At 41.6% G+C, this 25,162-nt stretch overlaps 1 protein-coding gene across 11 annotated transcripts in view; it reads right to left on the bottom strand.

The window, feature by feature from the left end:
• Window positions 1-25,162, bottom strand: part of LOC111252892 (uncharacterized) — a 343,362-nt gene that overhangs the window by 228,011 nt on the left and 90,189 nt on the right. For 9 of the 11 annotated variants that reach the window (XR_002674403.2, XR_002674404.2, XM_022811502.2 and 6 more), the window contains 3 exons: window positions 18,830-19,079; window positions 14,300-14,397; window positions 14,031-14,117 (listed from right to left, as the gene is read on the bottom strand). Coding sequence is in view for 9 of the 11 variants with exons in the window: in XM_022811502.2 (XP_022667237.1) it covers window positions 14,031-14,117; window positions 14,300-14,397; window positions 18,830-19,079 (435 nt within the window). In the remaining 2 variants the exon portion in view is untranslated. Of the gene's footprint in view, window positions 1-6,062; window positions 7,683-14,030; window positions 14,118-14,299; window positions 14,398-18,829; window positions 19,080-25,162 lie in introns of those variants that run through there. The other 2 variants (XM_022811503.2, XM_022811508.2) reach the window with 2 other exon arrangements.

Consider the following 25,162-nt stretch of genomic DNA (forward strand, 5'->3'; position numbering starts at 1 on the left):
TATATATATAAGTCGGAATCTTGTAGAAGTTTTTTTTGTCTTTGTCTGTAAAAAAGCTTGCTGCAACTGTATTGTGCCGTTTGATTAGTGATATCCAAATACATGACATAAATCGTTATTTACTTACATGTAGCTGAGTAATATATTGAGTGTAACCTACATATTTTAACCTAACTGTTTAGGCATCGGCAACCTACCCGACAAATCATTTTCACTACATTAGCTTTTACTTTCTCGTATATCTACTTTCAGAGATTCACCATTGGCTCGAATATGTAAACACAAAAAGAGTACGTCCAATAGAAACGAATATATCATAGATAGTGGCAAATTATCTAAGCTGTATCTTCTACGTAAAGTAAGAGACAGCAGATGCCCTCTCTATGTCGCCACTGATCGCACCGCAGCCTGTACTTGAATGTCTACCGGCAACAACTGGGGCCGTGACGGCAGAAAGCAAAAACCAAATATATTTGTTTTTCCTTCTTGAGTAACCGTGCCCTAGAAAAGACAAGAGAGCGCACTCGGACTATCTTTCTCATCATAACGACATGGACGCAAACAGCTGCCTATAACATGTTGTGTGACAAGTCAATCTGTGGGCAGCTTTTCGAAGGACACATTAACTCAAGGTCAATAATAGTAATTCTATGGATATGTTAAGTGTGGAAGTGGATCATGAAGGTTCCCACTGGTCGATATGACACAGCTCATACCACAGTCTTAGAGCAATGCTTCTGGCTTCAGTCTTTTTGCGGTTATGTGTACCTAACGAACATTTGAGAGCTCCCCGAAACTAGGCTTATTATAAGCTGCTATAACGCACAATGGCTGTATAGTAATGGAGGATTATACATTGCGGAAATGAATTCAACTAATTTCAGACACAGCTAGCCTAAGTGCAGGACTGAGTACGACCGCTAATCTGCTGGATTGGCCGTTTATCTACTACAGGCTACTGCTACCGATTGTTCGTGTAAATTGGCCCACGGTTTCTCTTGTGATCTGGTTCCATTTGCGTGTACTGAGAAAGAACGACCACGACGAAGACGAGAGATAAGCCAAGCAATTACAAATCGACCGCTAAATCTCCTTCGGTTTGAAGAGCGTACTTTACAGTCGCCCCGTTTACCCTAGTTATTTATTTATTTAGTTCCTATTATCAGCAAAACGCCAACGGCCAAAGTGGAACAGTGGAGCACCGGCCGTGTATACTGGGAAAGCAGGATGAAGGTGAAATATATGCTGTAAATCCTTATAGGTCACGGCTATAGCGATAAAGAGCAGAAGCGTCATGAAACAACGTAGAAGCATTAGCATAAGAGGTAGATATCAATGGGGATAAAAATGATTAGTAAGAACTGGAACGCGGCAAAGTTTTCTGCGTGCGAATCCAAACACTGCATGACCTTAGTTCTTGATGCTTGCATACAGTTTTTGAGATGATCGATCGATCGAGCTATTGCCGTCTGTTGAGCACCTGTCGGGAGACCGACTCATCTATATATAATGAAGTGTTCGTTTCCCTCTGAAGAGTTATGTGCGTTCTTGCTTTTTGCGCTCGTAGCGCGCAGCCATGCAACACTAACTAGCCATATCGATAATGCGTGTGGTGTGAGCTTTGATTAAACCCTCCCGTTGATTACTCCCTGTGAAAGTCTAGAAAGCCGAATAGTACGAGTAGAAAAGTAAACTCGTCGTAGTAGACGGCAGCAGCCGTCTTAGCCGCCTTAATTACGCTATCCGATGACGTGGAAAATCTTGCAAGTTAGGTTGGTTTAGACCGACCTGGACTGTTCCGGTCTAGCAAGACCTATCGGTCCGGCCATGGGAGAGAAAGACGTGCTCCGAACTGATATCTGAACGCGACCTACCGATGCTATAACCGAAAATACCTGTCAGTCCGCTCCTTATATCGAGCAGCAGGCGTAGTTCTTCACTGTCTTCCACCCTTTGCTTCTAGAACACTTCCTTTTTTTCTACTCACTGTTGGAACTGTCTACGCAAATTAACCCGTGACGAGCGAAAAATTCCCGAAAAAGCCACCGCGATGGGCGCGCCGTGCTATCGGGGGCTTTCAATATGCCTTGAATGTGACAATTCGGTGGACAACGGAGCCGTAGCTCTATGAGAGGGAGACTAACCGGCTCTCATAGGACCGTCAGTAACACAAGACAGGAAGAGAAGACGGTCCGATGAGAGGGGTACGAAGGGAATCATTATTTACGTACATCGTTGCTGGTTACAGGGAACGAAAAAAGACGACCTGCGAATATTCTCACTTTACAACCAACATCACTCAAAAAAGACGTACATTCATCCAACTGCTATATGGAAACTGTTACTCTTTGCGGATCAGCTAATTTATTGCAGGTGCAGAACTAAAGCTTCGAATGAGTAATGGCTAGTGTAGTAATTATAGTCAGATAGACACAAAAGAAAATGCGACGCCGGAGGGTCTGTATTTATTACTTTAAATGATTTATTAAAACATAGTGGATCTACACGCAGTGTTCTTGTAATATGCAAAATATTGCAAAGTTGTTTGGTCTAATACACCTTTTTGTGCCATTTAACAAGGAGACAGAGGGCATTTTTTTAGGTATGCTGTAACCTGTAAGGAGACGCAGAATTATGTGTTTCAAGTTATTTTTTATCGCTATCACTTGTAGCATACCGTCATATGGTGCCCTGTAAGGACCTCGTTTGAGTATGAATATATAGGGGCGGATAATATTCGGATAAAATGGAACCGTCACTTTACAATTGTGTCTAATTTAATGCTCAGATGACAATTGTTAGTTTGAAATATGGTTTTTGTAAAGAAGTAGACTACAAGCACGATTATTGCACCCCCAGTTGTTATCTGCAACGTAGCAATCCAAAACTGCGTGCGAGGCATTCGTATCCTATCAGTCACAGTACTAAAACCCCCCTTAGATTCGATCTGAAGACGTCACATACCCACAAGTGGTTTTTCTAGCTCTGCTGCTAAGCGTTTTACCAAGGACTCACCTCAACGCTTGGGTGTGAACTTAACGAGATTTCATACTTATTCGACTTTTTTCAAATCCTTTTAATGCCCTTTATGATTTAACAACATGTCTCGGAAAATTCGCAGCAAAGGCGCTCTAAAATCTAGCTGAAAGAACAGCAAGTTAGGGCAAGTTAAGGGCTTTCCGCGAAGGTCGATTCAAACCCATTTCGTTGCGTGCCGCTACCACAAACACTAGGAAGACGAAATCTTCCAAACTTGGCCCAATTCCGTTTTTGTACAAAGAAAAAGAGCTGATACAAGAAAAAGAAAGGTTGCATGTAGATGCTCTTGCACTGATACCCTATGTATACATATATGTATATATTTGCAGAGAAGCTCACGCCTTCAGCAGTTACTTTGAGCAGTTACTTAACTGTGACGTCTTACCAGGGCTGTATGTGACTTGCTATTTGAGCAAACAGACACGGCAAAATTATGATTATTACCATTTCTCCAAGCGACGGCTGACAAACACATCTTGAGTAGTGATCCAATCAGGCCGTGGAGTACGACTACCACTGTTTAAGATGTTCGTATAAATATTCTTATCATTCTAATTAATAGAATTGGTTTGTGATAATAACCATAATATGGCCTGGCAATAATATTCCGCACATACTAAGTAGGTCCTGTTCTGATCACTCTCTCCAAAGCAGTTCGGGGGCCGAATGACTGACGTATTGGATGCGTTCCAACTACGTCGAGTCTTTCATCCACGGGTTGATTCTGATTTAAGTATTAAATAACCAACACATCTACCTTCTATCACGGTCTAGATCGACAATAGCTTCGACTCGATGCTAGAACACCAATCGATATAGAGAGACAGACATACGGAGAGTCTTCTTGTTCGGTTAGTCCATTTCATCTAGCAACAATTACGCGCCCCGATAAATCCAAGTTCCGTCACCGTAGTCCGTTGAAAAATGTGTAAAAGCACGAGCTGCAACTGTCATCGGCTCGAAACTTACTGCCCTAACTAATGTTTTTCAGTGTTTGTTTGGCTAAATTGAACAGCTTGAGACGTATGCAGCTCACATTGTAACACTGGCTTAGAGCTTACGTTCTCCAAGTAAATCTATGTAGTTCAGAAATCGTAGTTCCCGCTATTGTAACCTTTGTTTTTCGAGCTCAGAACGACACATGTTCAGAAATACATGAGCAGACTCACTCCTGTCTGCAGACCTTAACATTAGTCAATGCGTTGCGCCTATTGCCTACTGTTACCTTGAACACATTCTACCATTCAACGATGTTCTCAGTACTATACGCTACGTGCAGCGCGACATACTTCTCGCTTCACCTGCCATTAGGTCCTAAACGTACCGTTCCAAGTGGTGACGGGGCCACGCGAGTTTCGCATTTATGCATGTCGGTATGTGTCATAGGCGCAATGTGTCGATGTTCTTCAATGCGGGAGCGACCGAACAAACGGGCCTCCTGATTTTATTTTTCCAAAAAAGAAAAATTGATCATCTTTTCCGATAAGCGTTCCTGTCCAGCGACTGCTTTCGTGCTATGCACCTTCAACTGGTAACCGTCTACAAGAATTTAATCGAATTCGATTTGCTGGCTTGCTGACAAAGCGCGCCTTCAGAATGTAACCAGTCTCGTCACGGTCGGGTCGTGTTCACTGCTATTGTTGCTCGTTCTGTTATTCTGTAACAGCTGCAGCAGAGACAGCGTGCAACTGAGTGCTGCAACCGAAAAGCCAACGCATCGTTGCAGGAGATTGACCGGCTATAGTACGCTTGCATGCGACTATCCGTTAGCCGCTGCTACCGCTGTTGGCAGACGACGGATCCGTATGAGTAAGCGACGTTCGTGCTCGTTCCATTTAGTCAGCTTTTTGATAGTAACCTCACTTAATCTGACTTTTGCTCGCATGGCCAGAAGTACCCGACTGAGTGGGAGCTTTCCTCTCGCACGTTGGCATAACTCTAGGTTTTGTAGCTCCCTGTGAAAGGGCCTGAAACAGACGTTAGGGCCAAGACCGTCCGACCGTTGGTTCTGCATCGGTGGCGAATAGCGACGACATATCGACTATTGACCGCCAACTACTGCCTAGGCCAGCCTTGTGGACGGGTCCATCGTTGTTGTCGTTCGTCACCCAAAGGCAGAATAACCGTTCTCTAAACCTTTGTACAGGGCTTTCTGATCGTAAGCACAAACATGGTAATAATAATGATGATGATACAGAGACGATGTTTGCACTCGGAAAGCCCGGAGGATGATGAGCTACACCTCACAAACAGTGTGCTCGTATTATAATAACACTTCTCTATAGGCGATGCAAACGATGTCAGCGGACACATCGCTGCTAGATAAAAATTTATTATTTTTAGCTTGGCATAGTCAATACTAGTATAATCGTAGCGGACTTATGTCGCCGGCGGACTGGTGAGATGAGCAAACGTTATTACTCAACACGGAGTATCTATATTCATACATGTACACTCTACCCGCTATCTGCCTGAGTGTGTGCTGTTTATAGCATTGTTAACGACACGTTAATGGTATAAAACCAAATCTAAAGTTCGATCCCAGTGACATATGGATACCACCAGAAATGACGACAGCTTTGGTGCTACCCATTACCACGGCAGTCCGATTTCGGATAAAAGTAAATAAAAACGGAAAATGCTTAGTAATATTGTTTGATACATTTGGATGCATCAATTACCCAGCTTCTGGTTTATATAACTTATTATTAATAAATTCAAATTCGACCTTTTATTAACATACTTTACGCGAGTTTCACGTGAAGATAGAGCTTCTACATGTATTCTACCATGGTTAGTTCCCAGACAGTAACTGACAAGCTTGTTATCATGGTGCAACTCCAGTGGCACACTCAGCTCAATAGAAGACTAGTGTCTTCTATACTTAATAGCTTGCTACGCTTTTCGAAAAATGGATAATTTTTCGTTTCACCACCCAGCCCGCGAGTGTTTTCAATTAAACTTTTCTATTAAATCTTATCTAACAAACCCAAGCTTACGGATCAAATAGTGCTCATGAGTACCTGTGATAGGCCGACATCGAGAAAGACCGGTTTCCGCGCCTTAATGTGCGAATGTACACGTTTCAGCATGTTTTCTTCCTTTCCACTTGAGTTGCCAGCTTTTAGATAGTGCGTCAGCGCCCCGCTTACTTTCTATAGTGAACTATACGGTGCTGACGGTGACGATGATAATGACGTCCTTGTCGTCGCTGACGAAAAAAACTGGTTCGCTAGACTCACTCCATCTACGCCAATACATCCAGGAGCACGTAGCGTGCATTGTAGTTCGTGATACTGTCATTACCATATGCTACTTGCATCGTCATAATGTTCAGGTCACTAATTTCTAGGAACGAGAGGTCAACCAAAATCATTGGCACACGCTCGACCTAAGGACACGGCGGCTGGCAGCTCTGTGTCACAACTCGGTAGGAGGTCGAAGAAATCGGAAATTGAATTTCAGATTTCTCTAGGAAGCACTTCATTACGATGCATAAACGAATACAGTTTGTACAAACGAATATCGTTTAAAGCAACTTCCTCGACTGAAACCGTTGTATCTCTGGCTGATGGTGGTCGGGACGTCGACACGGCTGTGGATATTCATTCCGTATTACACGGCACCTCATACATCACATCACATAAGAGCTTGTACACTACCCATATGTATAACGACATCGAAACACCAAGAAAGCACGCGATCGTCGTTACCATTCATGAATTATCTCGTGCTGCCGCAACTAGAAGTTCGCTTTCGTATTGAAGTTATATTTATGAATAGTTGAAAGTACATTCATTTCCCAGGCACGCACTCACGCAAGCATATAGCATGTTAACCAAATCCCTACTCTACGTTTAAACGGAAAAAGCGTCTTCGTTCATAAATCACACTCACACACACACGCACACACAGAGGCTTATTCACTTGGGGCAACGCACGTGGTTTATAATCTCACTTTGTTACGAATCGTTCGTATAGTCGTTGTTTTTCCTCGCCTGGTTGTGTCCTCCGTCTTTAATACCTTCAGAAGCCTCAAGATGAGTAGCACTAGGCTCTTGTTGACGTCAGACGTTGGTGCATGTTGCATTTCTGTCTCCCGGAACAAATGAATTTTAGAGCTGCTGCGATAGAGCTGTTCCAGAATGAGAAAAAATACTAAATGAAAAAACGATCCTTATGAGTGGATGGAAATCCAAGATTAGTAATAGTGGTGGTACAGATCGTTTTCCCCTCGTTTGCATTTCATGCGCATGCGAGCGAGCGAGCGCCCGCCCGCGGCTTCGTCAGCACGCGGCGGGGCTTTCGGCACGGTTCCGTTCACCGGACCGGCCTGCGTGAACGCTAGCACATGACTGAAATAGACTCGGGTGTTTTTAAGGTGTTGCGCATGCGCCGATGGGGGAGGTGCCTGACTAGTGATGAGGGTCATGTTATGAGCACTTCACACCCCCCTGAAAACCAACCGGCCACAGAGATGAGAGTCGTCTTTACTTAACCTGTGCCCCTTCTTTGTCGGGCATCTAGTCATTTGTTTTGCGGTACGCGCTGCCAGCATCGCCTTCTTCTAGACGCCTTTTCCAATGTGAAAAATCGAGTGCTTGCTTGCTGACAGTGTGGACGGGTTTTCGGAAGCTCTTTTACCTGTACAGTAGACGCAGATACCAAGACTAGTATTGAGATTCGTGAGTGTTGACTAAATGGAGATTGGATCGTACCAATATGGGTCGAACCTGGTCAGAGGTAGTGGAAAGGGCTAAAAGGAAAGGGCGGCGCGGCCACGCGGTCCCAATGGTAGCCTGAAGTGTACTTCGCCGTATAGAGTGCACAGTGATCACTCCTGGAGAACCATCATCTGACGCCTCTCAGGATTCTCTCTTGGAAGGATCCGTGCTTGTATGTTCTTATGCACATATCTCTGCTGTTGGGTCACACAAAATCTGTGGCTGGATTTTTTGAAAATATTTCCAACAAAATGTGGGTTTAATAACGCTCGTACCAATCGTCACCGTTGCAAGCGTCACAGCACTTTGCGGGTACAAATTACCTAACAGTATTCCGTCGGTTCCGACGGTTATCAAACACCTTCATTTATCGTATAAGACGCCTGCAAAAGCACCTAATATTTACGTCTTAGAAAAGTACGGCGTAAGTGATTTATCTTCGTGCCAGTCATAGTTACACAATATTCGCACTAAAAACTCCGACCAAAGCTACTTTTTCTTTAATTGTCTTTTTTTTCAGAAATAATTTCAATGAAGCGCACAATTACTTCGTCGAGCTCATTACCGTAGCTAAAAAGAATGTGCAATTAAATCAAACAGCGATTAATTGCTCTCGATCTAAGGCTATGATCTGTGCAATTGCTTTTCTGCACATAACAGGCTTCCAGTAATCAGGTGTCAAAACAGAGTAGTAACACATTTAGGCCAAAGCTGTCAACAGGCTCAAATATGCACCGCTTTAAACAGCACCCTTCAGTAGGAATTTCCATACGGTATGTAAAATCAAGCTTATTTATGTCAAAGACAGAAAAATTCTATTCAAATTTACTGTTCGAACCTCCAGGAAAAATTCACACATACATTAAACATCACTACAGAGTAGAAAAACTTTCGCCAGGATGGTTGAAGCGTGAACTGACTGAGACGCCGCAGAAATGACTGTGAACTGGTAGGCCTGCTCAATAGCCACTTGTGAGCCAGCGGAGCACATTTGTGTACTTTTTTGGTACATGGCGCTACCGTGTTTGACCGGAAAGTGTTAACCCCTCCTATGAACCATCTAGGTAGAGTGCCAGGTATTATCAGTGGCGACTACAACCTTCAAAATGGCAGGTATTCGAGCTGACTTAAACAAAAGGTAACCGAGCAACCAGGCTATTGTCGTAGTTACTTTCGGACGTATAACGCGATCGTGCCTATTTTCATCGGGTTTAGAGAGGAGAGTTCTTCAAACCCATCGCTCATAGCTTCCTGAATTGCCATGGTCTGTTAAAATCAGACGCGTCGTGTTTTTTTTGAACTGATCACTTACAATCCTCTGTTAGATTGGGACGGTAAGAGTCAGAGAATAACAATATGTCTAAAACTAACTCTTTTAAAAAGGGCGGACTGTTGAAGTTCATTACGAGAAGTGACTGGCACCCACCACTCGCGTCAGAAGATATCAGAAACCCGATGATTAGGCAGTGCATGCGTGAAGCAATGATGTAAAGGGAACTAAACTGGCAGGGAATAGGGAGCAGCAAACAAAAAAAAGGGAAGGCTGTGGACTGACAGGGCTAACCAGGAGAGGGCTTGAGAGGTCACCGTAGTTGCAGGCGCAATGGTAGTGACAACCGAATGGGCAAGGAGCCTAGAAACAATAAAGGATGTAACGTAACAATAATAAATAGAGTATTATAGACAATAATGACAAGTAAGAAAAAAAGAATAAGCGTGTATGATTCAAAGAGAACGACAATTTTGGGAGAGACTACAGAAAATCCGGGGATACAATTACTTGGGAATTAAGGGATCGAAAAAATATCTATAAATAAATCGATAAATTAAATTATTAAATCTAGTACATAAAGTAAAATTATTGAAGGTCTTAAATCGAAGTGTACGAAAAGTTCAGAGAAAAACTAAAACGATAAAGCACACCGGAAGAAAAAGCACATCAACAACATGAAAAATGCATAAATCTCCAACAGACGCGTTTTTTTTTTTATACCAAAATAAAAAGCAGCTTGAGGCCCTTATAATAATAAGGCCTAAAAAGATTAGCAGCAATGAATCCATTCTCTGCCTGCACTATAACTAAGAGGTCAAGTATGGAAAGATAAAGAAAATAAGCAAATTCTTTCAGGAGGATGATAGAACGGATGTCATTGTGAAAGGAAGGTTTAGGCGCTAAGGTGATCCAGAAGAACAGCCCTGTGATTGGACAAATCAGAAGCATATTTATTGTGAAGGAATCGAGCAAAGACCAGGCACTCTTAAAAAGGCTAACCACTAACTCGCTTTAGTTCCTTTTAGATTAGCATTGATGCCGGTGAAATGGTACAAGATAATCAGAAAGAAAAATAAGAGCGTCTCATAATTACTCCCAGATCAATGAGGACTGGAATAATAGCGTTAGGTGTAGGTGTGGTTGGAGTTTTTAATGTACTTCGAACAATCATCGCTAAAAGTGGAAAAAAAACCCAGGCAAACATATATACGTATGCTACACATATCGCAGAAATCGAAGTGCTCTGATGGAAATAAACTTTGGCAGTGTGTTATCAATCTAACGGGCAGAAGCTACGAATTCATCGTCTACAGAAAATGTGAGAAGATTAAGGAAGATAAAAGGTCGCGAGCTAATAACTCAAAGCTAAGACTGTGTAGCCATAAAGAAATAGGTGGAAAAAATCCCCTAGATACTAAAACGTTAAGAGCAAAAAAGCCAAAAATGAAAATGGGTGGAATTACCAAGTCACGCAAAGGAAGTATCCTCATTAAAGTTAACGAAATGAGTCACGGCAGCTTCCAAGAGCAGAAATTATGGGCGGTTGAATGTAGCAGTTTTTCCGTTACTTGTTCGCTAAAGAGCTGCTTGAATTAAAAGAAAATAAGGCTTGGCAATATCTACTGTTCTCGAAAACAATGAACCCAGGTCTCGATGTTTCAAGTACCAGAGGGTCAGGTAGATTTCGAAGAATTGCAAATAGGGCAATTGAAAGAGCAAAGGGTAGAGCAATGTGATGAAAGTAGGAAGCCGTATTACTGTGCTTGCCAAATGGAAGGTACAAAACAAGCTCTATGGCAGATCTCGAACGTAAGGCGCATCGGACCAGATAGAGACAAGAAAAAAGTCGAAGAAGGAATTAATTAAGCAGACTATAGAGACGACAACAGAAGAGCAACTGCAACAAACTTCAGAGACATAAAATACACAAGGAGAAAGAAAAAAAGAAGCACAAAGAGTAACGGTAGAAGACGAAGCCTCGTCACACCGATGTCAACTACTCATGCCCAACATGACATTCCTCGAAAGACACAAGATACCCTTTAGGGTCGGTGGAAAAATTCATAGCGGACTATGCTGCTCGAATACTGGCGAATAAACACCGGAACAGATGGGTCTTAGTTAGGGCAGAAAAAGTTGCAGTAGCCAGAGCATATAAAACTGCCTCCATTGAGGCGACCTTCGTGCTCACTAGGAGGCTTCCTTAAGATCTTCTAGCGGAAAATCGAACGGAGCGATATCTGAAGGGCTGTATGGACCTGTTGCCAACCGGAGCGGCAATTACACCGCAGTGGCAAAACGAATAGCTACAACCAAAAATGGTTGATGACCCGGAAACTGGGCGAGATTCCTGAGCCCGGACCTGCAGGTCTCGTAACACTGGCGACCCCAGCTACCACAACACGCAAACGTTAACTGGATACAGTCAGCGCCAGACCTACGCACTAATAATACAGAAATCGCAACGTGACATATGTGTATTATGTGCGCTATATAAAATAAGTCCACTGGTACATTACACTGTCTTTGAATGTGAAGTTTTCCGAGAGAGAATTATTTACCGCACGATGTATCGTGGACAGCCGTTAGTGATATTATTAGTCGTACGCCTGAGTTATAGAAAGAAACGACCTTTTTCGAAACCACTACACGTAAGAAAGAAGAACAGGAAGTGGAAGAAGGAGGTTGGGGGAACGTCAGAATGTACCTGGCGCGAGAGAGGCATAAAGTGAGTGCAACCCTACCAAATTTCTTTTTTTCAATGAATCTGAATTAATCTATTAGAACAGTGAAAGACTTCATCGATGGAGTGCCATCGTGCTCTACACCATCTAGACACGTTTTCGTTTGTTTCCAGAGAGCTTAATGAGTTCTACACTCAAGCGGCATTAAAAGTAGTGTAAATGCATCAGTCCATGCCTTTATAAAGAAAAAGAAAAAGAAAAAGAGACCAAAGTTCGTACAAGTGAAGGCATTACTGTTTCTCACCTTTAAATCTCCCATCTTGCCATCATTATTTCAAAATTCGTCGACTCTTAAACAGTTTTAAAAAGCTCAGCTTTGAAGCATCCACGTTCGCGCCTCACGATTTTATTCCGTTTATTCTACTGGAGGCCTCGCCGCTTAAGATTTATTGAACCCAAGTACGGCTTTTACCGACTCGTCTTAACCGAGACGACGCGGCGATTCAAACGAATTCGAACGTAGTTGAAGTCGATTTAATGCGAAAGAAAAACACTTGAAGTGGAAATCCTCATCCTTCTTTTTCGGAGGATTTTTCGAAACGTTAAATGGAGGTTGGTCAAAGGACAGCTAAAAAAGGTCGCAGTATATTGCTAGGTCGTTACAGTCCTATATTGTTGGCTGAGTATTAATGGCAGGTTAAAGCCCAAAAGCTAGAACAATGCTGATCTCTCGGAGCAGCTTATCGTTTGCCGTTGTTTAAATTCGAAGCTTAGAATATTTACTCGTCGGATGAAAACGGTGTTGAGTACGAAAGCCCCAAGTCGCGTGCATGAATAGGAACCTGATTGAGTCTAGGGACACAAGCGGAAAGAGACGATGAATGGCTAAGTGTCAATGATTTGAGAGTAGAGGGAAAAGAAGGGAATCGTGCTAGTGAAAGAAACCGAGGCGAGGCAGGGCAAAGGACCAGTATAAAACAGGCCTCTTCTTCTTGGCGGTGCTTAACACCTGATTTGCTTTCATACGTTTATGCTTTATACGGAAGCTGCCAGCGGGGCTTTAGGATAAAATGAGGCAAACGTCGACAGTGCGCTGTTGAGTTCCTCATTGAGCCTGTCTAATGCGTTTTTTTTACATGTTGATCTAGACATCGGAGCAGAGAATTTGACGGTCTGAAAACCTATGCTAACGTTTGCATAGGTATGTACTTTCGAAAACTTATTTATTAACATCGGTTGTGAAGGGATTATATATCGGTCAACAAACCGCACCTAGTCGCGGCTCTACTATCAACAAACGTCTGGCTTTCGTCAGACACGAGTAAAATAAAAAAAAAAAACTGAACACAACAACAATATCACGATTTGTTTGTTCGTGGGATATGAACAAAACAATTCGGCTCATCTTAAACAAACAATGATACAAGGTAGCTATCGAGATTTAGCTATCAAATTCAGTCTTGAACATTATTAGAAAATTATATTATCATTATTAGAAAAAATACATTGTGGAACTGTGCTTAGATGGGAGAGGCGAGCACCAAAAGTAAGCTTTCGTTTATTTCTCAGATCATTTTACAGGTCAATTCAATACCCATCTTGCGTGAATCTGAAACATATGGATATAATGACTCGGAAATAATTCAATCAACCAGATGAATTTAATTTCAGTGACTTTTTTTTTCCAATTGTTGTATATGAGATATTTTTCCAGAAAGGTAATGTTTACTTCAGCAATAAACATGCTGGCTTATTTTTCATCGAAAAAGATACGGATTATAACTCGGTGTAGAATAATTCCGTTTAGTGCCGAAGGTGGCGCCACTAACATCGAGCCTGAGATATCGATATTTAGGGCAAGGAATGAAAGCTGCATGGAGGTCTTAGTATTTTTACTTAATTTTTTTTTTTACATTTTTAGTGAGAGATACGTATTTAATCAATCTGTCGATTTAGTATGTAATACAACGCTTACTTGACTCTTCACCTCTCAGTTCAGTGAGCGTGCCCCCCCATGGAATGATTATTTGCAAGGCACTTTGTATAAAGAGTTGATGTTATTTGAGGTGTTCAAATTCTCCTTTAAAGGGGATTAGCACATAAGATCAAATGGGTTCCGCAGGTGAAACCGTCTTCTCCGAGTCCGATGCCCACTAAAATCGCTGGTTTCAGTACCGATATAGTATACATATGTCAGCAACATCCTTGTATATATTAAGGTAAATTTGAAATCGCGTTTTCGAAGATCGACGCAATGATAGACTTTGACATACGGTTGACGTACGCGCACCTGAAATGAGATTGACTTACATAGAGTTCGCTGTTGAGTATGTCCTGCCGGCGAAATTTGAGAGAGTGTTTTTCCCGACTGGGTCTTTGCCCCTCATCGTGATGATCCTAGCAACAAATTGGGGGAGTCAAAAATGTATATTAGTTATTTTGGAAAATAGGTTGTTGACCACATTCTTATCGTAGAAGAACGTATTTTATAATCCGCATTTATTCGCGCGTCATAGAACTCACATATACAGAAGTAAAATAAAGTTATCAGTCAATTAAAAATAAATAACGGCTATTACCTGTGAGTTACTATGGAACAGTTTTCGCCACTGTCGATCGAGGGCTGCTCTTCCGAAGGAGGAGCCTTTTGAAGTTGGAGGACCGTCTCCTGCAAAGCCTTGAACAAGAAAGAATTAGCAAAACCTAGAGTAACTAACGTTACCTGCAACGCTTCCTGTAATGCACATCGTGAAACAATTTTTGAAAGAAGTTCTAAAGAATGTATATAAACAGGCCAAGTGTTTTGTATCGTAATCTGTGGACAATATGCACGGTCTAACGATAGAACCCATTTCCTACAGAAATTAACGTTGAATGCAACAGCGTTCAGGATATCAATACATATTTTGCCACGGATGAGCCACGCGTATGTCCTCCAATTAACTAAAAATAAGTGGGTTTGCTTGCTTAACAGCCTTCGCTTGGACAACTCCATGTGACAATTTACAATAGGGTAACCCATCGTATTGGCTTCACATAGTTTCACTTTTGTTCCTTGAGAAATGTGAATATACAATGGATCTCGAAGGGCTCCGCTTTGAGCTTCCAGATACTTGTCATTGGCAGAGAAGTTGATTTCGATTAATCGTATTCAGTTTCCTGATTTTTCTGTACGAGTCACGTATACCGACGTCATAAAGCTTGTAAATTGAAATTTTCAAAAATAGCAATACACAATTTTCAGCATGCCTTCCTTCTGCTAGACTTCGTATTTTAGTGCCTATGTCATTTAGCCTAACCGACAAATGCTTCTAGAAACGTTTTCCTCCTGTTAGCTAAACTGGCTCACAAACGTTCAGAACCCACGATTATATAATACATTATACGATTCGAGGGAAGAACATTCGTCGAGTGGTTCCTGCGTAGCAGATAGCAAAATAATTGCGCATACAAAGTCAATACGGACGCCACGACTTTCGTCTAAGGCCATCCTCAATTAATACCTATATTGTGATTACATACTCACTCGACCGCGACCCCTAGCGTTTAAATGTGTTCCTGTGAAGCTTTTACCAGTGGCAGGTTTCAATTCTGTTCCGCGTAACTATAATGTGCTAACAACTACAAAACAAAAAACGTGAGTAAGCATTCATATTTAATATGATGTCCTGGTCCTTCTCGGACCCTTTTCGACAGCACATCGAACACCGTTCTATGCGTTATCGGCGCGAAGTACGACTAGGCTTAAATCGTCACAGAAGGTACCGATGGTACGCAAAATCACTCTGAGGTACATTCCGGCAAAAAATCGTCGTCATATTTAGCAAACTTATAAAGGGTTCCTGCCTTCATAAGTGTTCCTGATATATAAATCGGAGCGCCTAACGCGGCTTATTCTTGGCGATGTTCGCCATGTAAAGCTGCCGAAAACAATTAATTTTAATCTTTTTGAACAAAGTAGACTTAATGACGGTACATGTTTACGTACTGTTGTTTGTACATATTCTTTACTTTAGGTGTATATGATCGTGCATTATGTGAAGTGCTGCTATTGTGAAAGGACCTACACAAGCGAGACCAATTTGATTAAGAAACTCGAGCGGAATCTAGATAGCGAAAAGTGAACTCTATTAACAGTTTCTTGAAATCAACTGCTTTAATAGCCGACAAACAGCTTTGAACTGAAATAATAAACCTGAACGTAAAAACGTTCTCACCCATCGTCTAGCTCCGTTCTTTGTAAGTGTCGTATAGTAGCACACATACACACGTATATCATTTAATTCGGCTGCTTTGCCCCAGTTGTATTTCACGGGTCTTATTCTGCCCGTTACCCATATAACCCTAACTACCTGAATGTGTTTAATGTTTAATAATTGCGTAGAAGCGCCATCAGAGCAGAATAAGCAGGAACAAAAGAATCGTATTATGGTACGAGTAAATTTTCAGCCATGATCGATCTGCATATCCGACAGACGACGTCGCTCCCTCGAATATCTAAGATGTAGCAAGTATACGCTAGTACTTCATCGTTTATGCTCGCATTCGATCGGGCTAGTGAAGGACGCAGAAGATCGACTCAGCGACGCTTAATGGAGTATATATATATAACACGTGTAGGCGTTTTTTTTTTGTTGTTTTGCCATTTTAGTAAACGAAGAACATCTGCGGCGAAAATTTCACCCGGCCGGAAAACACGATACATAGAGACATTTACTCGTTTATAGTACTTTCGTCTGCCATCGTTGGATCCGATCGATGAAAATACGATGTAACGAGGAGCACCATGCGATGTCACACATGTTACGTCTAAACGATTCTACGCATTGGAAGAAGTAATAACTTAGAAGAATAAAAAAGTGACGGACAATCCGGAATGTTAAAGCTAGGTAGAACGAAAACCACGATTAGAGATTATTTTCAGGTGTTTAGAAGGACTTCTTCCGTCGACTGTCTTAACCACGTTTTTCTTCTCAGCAGATCGGTGTCCTCCCGAGCATACGTACATCGGCGGCAGCGTGTAGCAGGATAGGTCATGCAGTCGTGAATTGGCAAACAGCGGACCGGAGAAAAGCTAACGGGCCAATATATTCCCTAAATTAAGCCAGCTAAGCATGCAGTGATATTGGCTACCTTAGCGCCATCTAGTGGGCAAACATACCTTATAGGTTGAGCCTTTATAGCCATTAGTATCAATCCAAAAGCATTTGACATCATTGTCGTCATTGGCCTGCAATCGATCGATATCGAGACAGGGTAATGCTTGAAACGCATAAGTGTCGAATATCTATTAAGAGCGGACAGAACGTTTGTGTTCAAAACACGACAGTTACTTTTTTATATGCGAAAAAAGAAAAAAAAAAGGTATCGACTTGGCCTGCAATTCATACGTAGCACTTTGGAAATCAAAAAGCAAACCAGACTTTAGTAGAATTAGTAACCTATTCGTATACGTGCACACTAACACATTGATGCACGGATGGCGGCACGTAGATACCACTCAACTTGTCGTATTTGTTTTATACAAGACGGAGATCAATGTGTGCTGTTGGCCGATGAGCTATTTTAAGTACCAGCATATCTCCGCGGCCTCGTACAATCTGCATAGGCACCTTTTAGCGTAGACGTTTTAGCGTAGGATCGGCTTTAAGGTTCGATGCTCGATAACGCTTCGAACATCTAACAAAATCAGAATTTCATCACGGCAGAACTACTTAGACTATGCACTGCTAAAGCGGCACTTAAACTTACTTTCTTCAACCACTCGTTATTTAGGTATTAAATTTCGCACTGACTAATGTATCTTTTAGATGTGATTGTGTTTCATGTAACCCAGTTGCCCAAACAACACCACCGATGTTACAGCAAATCTACAAAAATACTATTCATCCCCACACGGTCCCTATGGATTTTTCACTTAATTTTTTGTTTGCAACAGGTCTAAGGTAAACATTTTCCCGTTGTTGTTCTTCTGTCCCACTCAAGTGTTCCTCTATAAAGCTTTTCTACAATTTCAAGGATTCTCTTCAGTCTACGCGCTACCTAACGTTCGCTATATCGCACTTTTACCAGCACCACACTGATACTGCCGTTACCAAACTCTCAATCTACATCGATTTTCCGGTTTCGTCTCCATTTAGCATCGATTCTTCTACGGCCTCAGCTCGTTCCCACCATCGACCCGCATTCGCTACGCCTGTTTTGTGTCGCTTGCTTCCAATGAGAGGTACTTTGCAGAGTTCTGGTACTTTGTCGTGAAGATCCCTCCTGGAACCTTTTTCCATTTTCTTTGCTTGGTTCCTTTGCGTTTTTCGACACTAAGCGATGTGTCCTGAGCTGTTAGTTGGCCTTATTGGCCAATATATTCTATGGTGACAGTCCGTACGATCTGAACGCAGTACTGAACGTTTCGTAATCCGCAGGTCGATAACCTATCAGGGAAAGTTTTCTCTGCTGAGCCTCGACAAATTCTTTGTCATACGAGCGGCGTCTAACAGATCTTTGGTTAACGTGGTTAACGATATTTTTCTTTCTGTTTGCCCCAGTTTGGTGGTGGGGCAAATATTCTGAAAACATATGTCTCTGTGAACTGATGTTTCCGTATTGGACGATTTAAAAAAGGCAGAAATTTTGGGCAGCGAATTTTGTCGATTTTAACCGTGTTTCCGACAGTGTGAGAACAACACAAATAGGCAAAGTGTCTAATACCATTAAACAGAAAACCCTACAGGGTGGATATTCGCAACTTATGCTCATTTCACCGGCTTTTTCATTGCTCTTTCAAGAAGTAGTCACTTAATAGCTGATAAGTGAGTCCGCTAAAAAGGAATGCCCGCTTTTATAATTACTAGGTAATACTAATCGTCATCAAAAGTCGAACCAATTGGAGAGTTTAATTGAATCGTATCACCTGTAGCAGATGGCACAATCTTGACTGTGAGCACATTTTGATACTGCAAGTGAGTGTAAATTACGAAGACGTTCTTCGAGAGCCCGTTGTTCAATAGCAAAGTCAGAGTTGTGAACGCACTGATATGGCTAATATTCATCTAAGTAGAGCATTGTATGCAAAATTAATTTATAACGCTTTGACGTATTCGGTTACCTACCTGCCGTCGAAGATCTTGCTAGGAGTCCGCATTTTCGTTCGGCCCGGGGGGTAACTGGATCCGAAAGCGGTGCGGCGGCAAGCGAGCAGCCTTCAGCCTGCCCGCCGCCGCCGTCAGTGGCCTGCACCCCTTGAGTAGCCTGGGAGGCTCTCGGGGACAAAACGCCGCTCGGTCCAGGCTTGTGCGCCCCCCGCCACTCTTCGTCCTCGTCAGAGATTCGCGACAGGGAGGTACTATTTGCGCCAGAGCTCTGTAACAAGCGTGAAACAACAAATTAGCATAGCTTCAATCATGTTTTCCAAATTAATCAAACCAAAAAAAGACAGAATACGCTCAGTCACGGTCTGCTATTATTGTAACGCTAGTACATGACGTGGAACTTACTTGCAAGGAAACTTTCCAATAAAGTTTCAACGAGCAAAACGCTTATTCGGATTGGAACTCTGAAGAAAGATAGTTTTTAAGCAGAATCTGATAACGCAATACCGCTGGATATTATCCAGGGAACAGATATGTACCCGACGCGCTATATCTCGTTTTAAACCTTGAGCTAATATCCTATAAGAGCGACAGGTACAAATGTATCCTTTCAAGATTACTACCTAAAGTTCAATTGCTTCTGCTAGTCTATATAAATGTATGACGTTAAGTGGGATAACTACTCGAATGTTATATAGATTATTTTTTCTATGTTATCCGGTACAACATGGCGTATAACGAATGAGAATCACAAAAGCGTTACTGCGTGCTCAGTTACGAAGCGCTCGGCTGACCAGCCGCTAAAAGCTATAGTGCACAACCGTAGTGTGTATCGTGCACAATACTTTTAGCTGTTTCCTTTCAACGTGCTCGTTATACCGCTATATATATATATATATATATATATATATATATATATATATATATATATATATATATATATATGTCATTCTGTTTATCCGGGGAAAGGACGTCAGATGCGGCAATGTTGCGAGCTTGACTGAAGGTTAGGATACGCTTCGTAGACGCCTGTCATACTTGATAATCACGAGAAGAGAGCGAAGATCATTTAAGAATAAACACGGAAAAAAATAGCACATTTCTTGTTTTACTGACAGTTGTAAATGCTTGACGAAATGAAGATAATAAAATCGCTCGAAACAATATGGTTTATTGCAACGTACGACGTAAAACCCAAAACCTTCATTTTACAGTAAGAACAATGTTCGACATGTTTGAGAAATTTGGACATATTCATATAAAATTAGTACAGTTGTACTGGTGTGTTGAAATATAATGTAGAAGATAATCAACCAATCACGGAATCAATAAAGAAGACACATGTGTGGCACAGTCCACTCAAACAACAGCTCTTCTTAACTGCAGTGATATAAATAGCTGTATTGAAATCAGGTTTTTCAATTAAATTTAACTTTATGATGCTATTAATTAATTACTGCAGTTGCTTTATCTTTGAGGTCTAACGAGGTGCAGACTCTAAAATGGCCACAAAAACTCAACCAATTAGAACAGGCCCAAAGCATAGAAAAGCCAGAAAACAGTTGTTTGTTTCCAAATGTATGTAAAATATCCGCGTATTGTCTTCGCGATCCACTGAAGATAGATACGAAACATATGTCGAAAAATCATATCCCGTGTAGCCCTTAAAAGTGCATAAATTAACGCTGCCTCTCCAGCAAAGAATGTGTCGTATTCGATATTCTGATACCAGCTCTCGATCAAATTAAAAAATATTTTTTCGTCTAACCTTGTTAATCGAGCACTCTTCCCAAAAAACAACCATAGCTAGTTTGAAGTTACTGTCTTTTCCAGTGAATCAAATTGATTTATAACTAATTACTGAGCACGAGTGCGCAACGTCTTTGAGTCTACCAATACGTTAGCATCAGGATCTCTTAGTAGTGAAACTGTGTGCCCCTTAGGCACAGTGTGGTTATTATCTTTGCCCTCCAAGCCACTTAAGCAGTATAAGAACAGAATAGCAGATCTTAAGGGTCATCCCGCAGACTCGTTGGGAATGTTCCCCTTAGGGCATGGCTAATAGCAGACTCCTGTTTGTGGGCCCCGTTTCAATACCGTTTTTGAGTGGTACCCCTACACCACCATCTTGTTTGCCCTTTTTCTAGCCACGAACTGTCGCTAACGCCCTGCGCATGCCTAGGGATTACGTAAGGGTCCGGTTAACAAAAGCGGCCTGCCAACAACGTCCGATATCCAAGACTTACGCTATTGTGGCCCGTTTCGTCTGCTTCTATTCGAGTTCGTCAGAGAAATTTTTCGAACCTTGGTGACGCTTACGGAATTTCTGTAGAAAAAGTTCGTAAGAATACTTAGGGACAGGCGTAAGCATAACAAAGGCCACAAAAAAACAGACCTTAGACAATGAGTTTAGCTGCGACTTGCTCCATTTAGCTGTCTAACTGTAACACTTTGTAGCAAAACCACAAATCGCAATTTTCTTATTTTTATACAATTGTACTAATAATAATAAAACAACATTCTACTCTTTCATATTATTAAGCGATAATTTTTCCTTTTAAACTCTAAAAAATACAGAAGCAAAGGTAAATTTTCACATGTTAAATTATGCCTTTTTATAAGAAAACGTTCTAGATTAACTGAAACATTCATATTATAAGTTTAGGCTGAGCAATGAAGTATAATTTTATCGCGATTTCATGGATTTTTCGTTTATAATAGAGAAAATCTTTGGCGATATCATTCATCCAAAGTGTTTTTCTTCTCTATATTATCGTTTTTGAACCTTTTGCATTATACCTATGCTTCATGCTAATAGGTGCTGATTAATCCACAACTATCAAGACAAAAAGGCGAACGCGCAGCCCCCTCAGAGAGCGACCTAAAAAAAGCCATTCAATTAGGGCTTGATATTCTGCAAAAAAGAGAGCATACGTGCAAAAAGATATAGGGAGTGTTACTGGGAGGGCTCGACCGCCGTCTCGCTATGATCTTACATAAAACCGCCAGCTGTGCCTAAATTTGTACATCGGCTAAGTAAAGGACGGTGGCGGGGTAGTGGAACCAGGGGCCCAAACATGTACGTGCTGTACATTTTTGCCATCAACCGGGGGACGCCATGAACACGTGACGAACAACGTACTGGCGTAACCGAAACTAAGTGAGCATTTAACAGCTCAAATGAGCTCAACAAGTTGCGGTAGTTTGTTTAACGCAGAGGGAAGCCCCTTGCTCTCTCGCACGTTACCAGGTATGCTTTTCTACTTATGTAAATACATACAGATCGCTGGAAGACAGCACGATGAATTTATGATCATAATACATGTATATGCGATATCCCCTAGCGGAAATGTAAAACGAGGACGTGCATCTGGACGAGGGCTGTTTGGTTGCCTATCTAGTCCTTCTTGCATTATATGTTAGCAAAGCTGTGTCAGGTTATGACTGGGCAACTATGTTGATTTGAAAAAACGTGAGCTACAGGCAAAATAACTCAATGTAGAGAGGACTCCTCGTTTATTCGATATGTACGTCCCTGGACGACATACCGTCACCACCACCACAAAAAAGTGAGCTTAATTGATCCGATTAAGCCATCCACCTTAAGCCTATTTTCGTAGAAGTAGAAATAGATCGGCATATGTAAGGTACCAACAAAAGATCACTAAGCCACAGGAAAAATGCCGTTGTCCACTTAATGAGAGGGTTCATTAGAAATTCGTCCTTCAAATAAACGAACTAGCCGAAACACCTTTATGGGACTCGAGCTGTTAACTAATACCGTGTAAATACGTCGTATTTATATTAACGTAATCGATCACTGACACGGACGCGGACACTAGTGGCTGCGAGGTCGGCTAGCTGAAAAACGATCATGCCATTTTTATAATTGGCGCGTTAATGATATATGATATTAATGCTGTTCTCAGTGTCGAATGGAAACCCAGTGTATGTACTACTTGTTTTCTTGGAGGGCAGCGGATTGGTATTGATCAAACGAATTTGGCGCGAAGAAGGTTGGCCTATGGGATCAAGGTCTATGTGGGTCGTTCCATCTTTTATAACAGGAATGTTGACTGAAAACTTTAATATTATGGAGAATTTATAGTTTTTGATATACATTCGGGTTAAATATTTAGTCCTTTTCTCGTTATTGAATTTTTAACATTGTCCAAATTTCAATAGGTGGGGTGTCATTATGCGACAATTAAGAATTTCGCTCATATTTCGTCAGACCTTTGATGAGGCAAGAACAATAGAAACAATAGAGAAGAACTACAGCATTTCGAAGGTATATGAAGCCATGATGCTAACTATACAAACCAATCAAAAAAACAAATTAGTTTCGGATAAAAGTGTGGCTTTGTAGAAATAGGTGTTTGCATATACGGCAAACGTATCCGTTGAACCAGTGTCATTGTTGTCAACAACGTATCAAAACATGTTCACTGCCTTATTAACTTAACGCACCGTACGCCGTATTTCAGGGTCGGAGCAGAATTTACCGCAAATAATTGTTTATAGCAATAGCAGTCAAGCTATCGATGATAAACGGTGCCCACGTAACTAATTAACTAACTCGAGCCATTTATACAACAAAATTCAACTTACCAATGTACACGTGCCAATTCTGGCCACTTCAAAACCGGTTTCACAACTTAAAACAGAAGTTCATATGGGCTTTTGCTAGATGAATCATGACCTTTGACCTGTCTAACTTTGCAGCGAATGATTGTAAAGCGCCGACTTTTCTAGCCAAATCCTTCCAAAAAGACAAGCATTTTTTTCTTTAACTTTGTCAAGTGATAGGTTTTTTAGCGTGAACTCATTAGTCGTCCTTAGAGCCCCACCTCTGACCCATATAATTTCACCCTGTGGGGCCTATATAGGCTATGACATAAGTGTCTTCGATCAATATTTTTCCAAAACACATGCCTTATAGAGAACCACTTTAGGCTATATAAAAGCCCTTGTCAGAACAGCCGGTACATTTATTTTTTTTTTTCGCTTGCGTTCAACGATAGCGAATTTCGGCCTATTTGGTTTCATCTTCTTCTAAGCATTGCACAGTATTTGAATGAATAGCATCCCTTAAAACAATTCGTGATTGGCTTTATTTCTGTTTATAACTGGACCATTATAGTGACGATTAAACAGCTGAAAGTACACTAGGACTTCGACTAAAACAGGCCGTTAATACTATAACGATCAATCTAGCATATTCACTAGTGGCGTCTGTTAGCAACGTACTCGTTCACACAGCTATCGTTGAAATACGTTAGAAGAGGCTGTCGTCCTTTTTATGGATTAAGTCGAAAAAGTAAGCGTATCATGAATGACACAGAAATGATCCGAGCTACCCCAGAAGACTACGAGCATGAATGAAAATATCCGTTTATTTATTGAGGCCCACAGCATTACACTGACTAACCAGAAGTGAAACAAAGAACGTATCGCGCGTGCAGCGGCACGCACTCAGAATCGTCTACTCACACAGCATGTATGTATGTATGTATGTATGTACATATATGGCCTAATTTAGACATTTTGCGCAAGAGGTGATACCGATTGCTCGGATCGACAACTATTAGACCTCTAAATGCCTCAGGTTTTTAAATTGCATAGACCTTCTTTAGGCTTACTAATCAATATGACCCTGTCAAGTTGCAACTAAGAGACATAGGTATATATCTTGACCTGGCGATTGGTGGCGAGAGATACTGTCTGTCTGAAAAGGAAATCATTCATTAGGCAGCGTGTCTGTGACTTGGCTTTACTGAAACGGCGTTATCGATTTAAATCTAATCAAACTCACTCAAGACGCCTAAATCGAGCGATTCTCTGAAAGGAATTGGTCCATTTGCTGGTTGTGCTCTTGCAATTTCCATTCGCCTTTTACTAGGAGTTCGTTTCCGCCCGGTGTCGAATGTAAGGATTCGGCTTACCCTTTTCCCTGCTCTCTGTGTCTCAATCATCCATCGAGTAGCTATAATCACCCATATCAAATACCCGGGCTGGGAATTTTCGATTCGCACCCACTCTTAACCCGATCAGCAACGCTGTCTCTATCAGTCAGCCAATACCTAGCTGGCCGTATTGAGCGATTCGCAAGCACAGACCGCAATGGGCGGGTGGCCGCAAGTGCAATGGAGTTTGTTTAGGATCCCGATCAAAGACGGATAATAACAAAAGATAATAACGATGCGATGCTATTCAATATCTGGCCAGTGTTTTTCTACAACGGGCGAAGATAGACGCCAGACACAACGAAGCAGTAGCTAAGCTACAGTCAGCAGCACAATGGCTACTTCCAGACGGATTGCCCTCGTACCGCGTAGCTTTATGGCTATCTTG

Source organism: Varroa destructor, unplaced genomic scaffold (assembly GCF_002443255.2).
Source record: "Varroa destructor unplaced genomic scaffold, Vdes_3.0 BEIS01000006.1, whole genome shotgun sequence".
Classification (NCBI taxonomy): Eukaryota; Metazoa; Arthropoda; class Arachnida; order Mesostigmata; family Varroidae; genus Varroa; species Varroa destructor.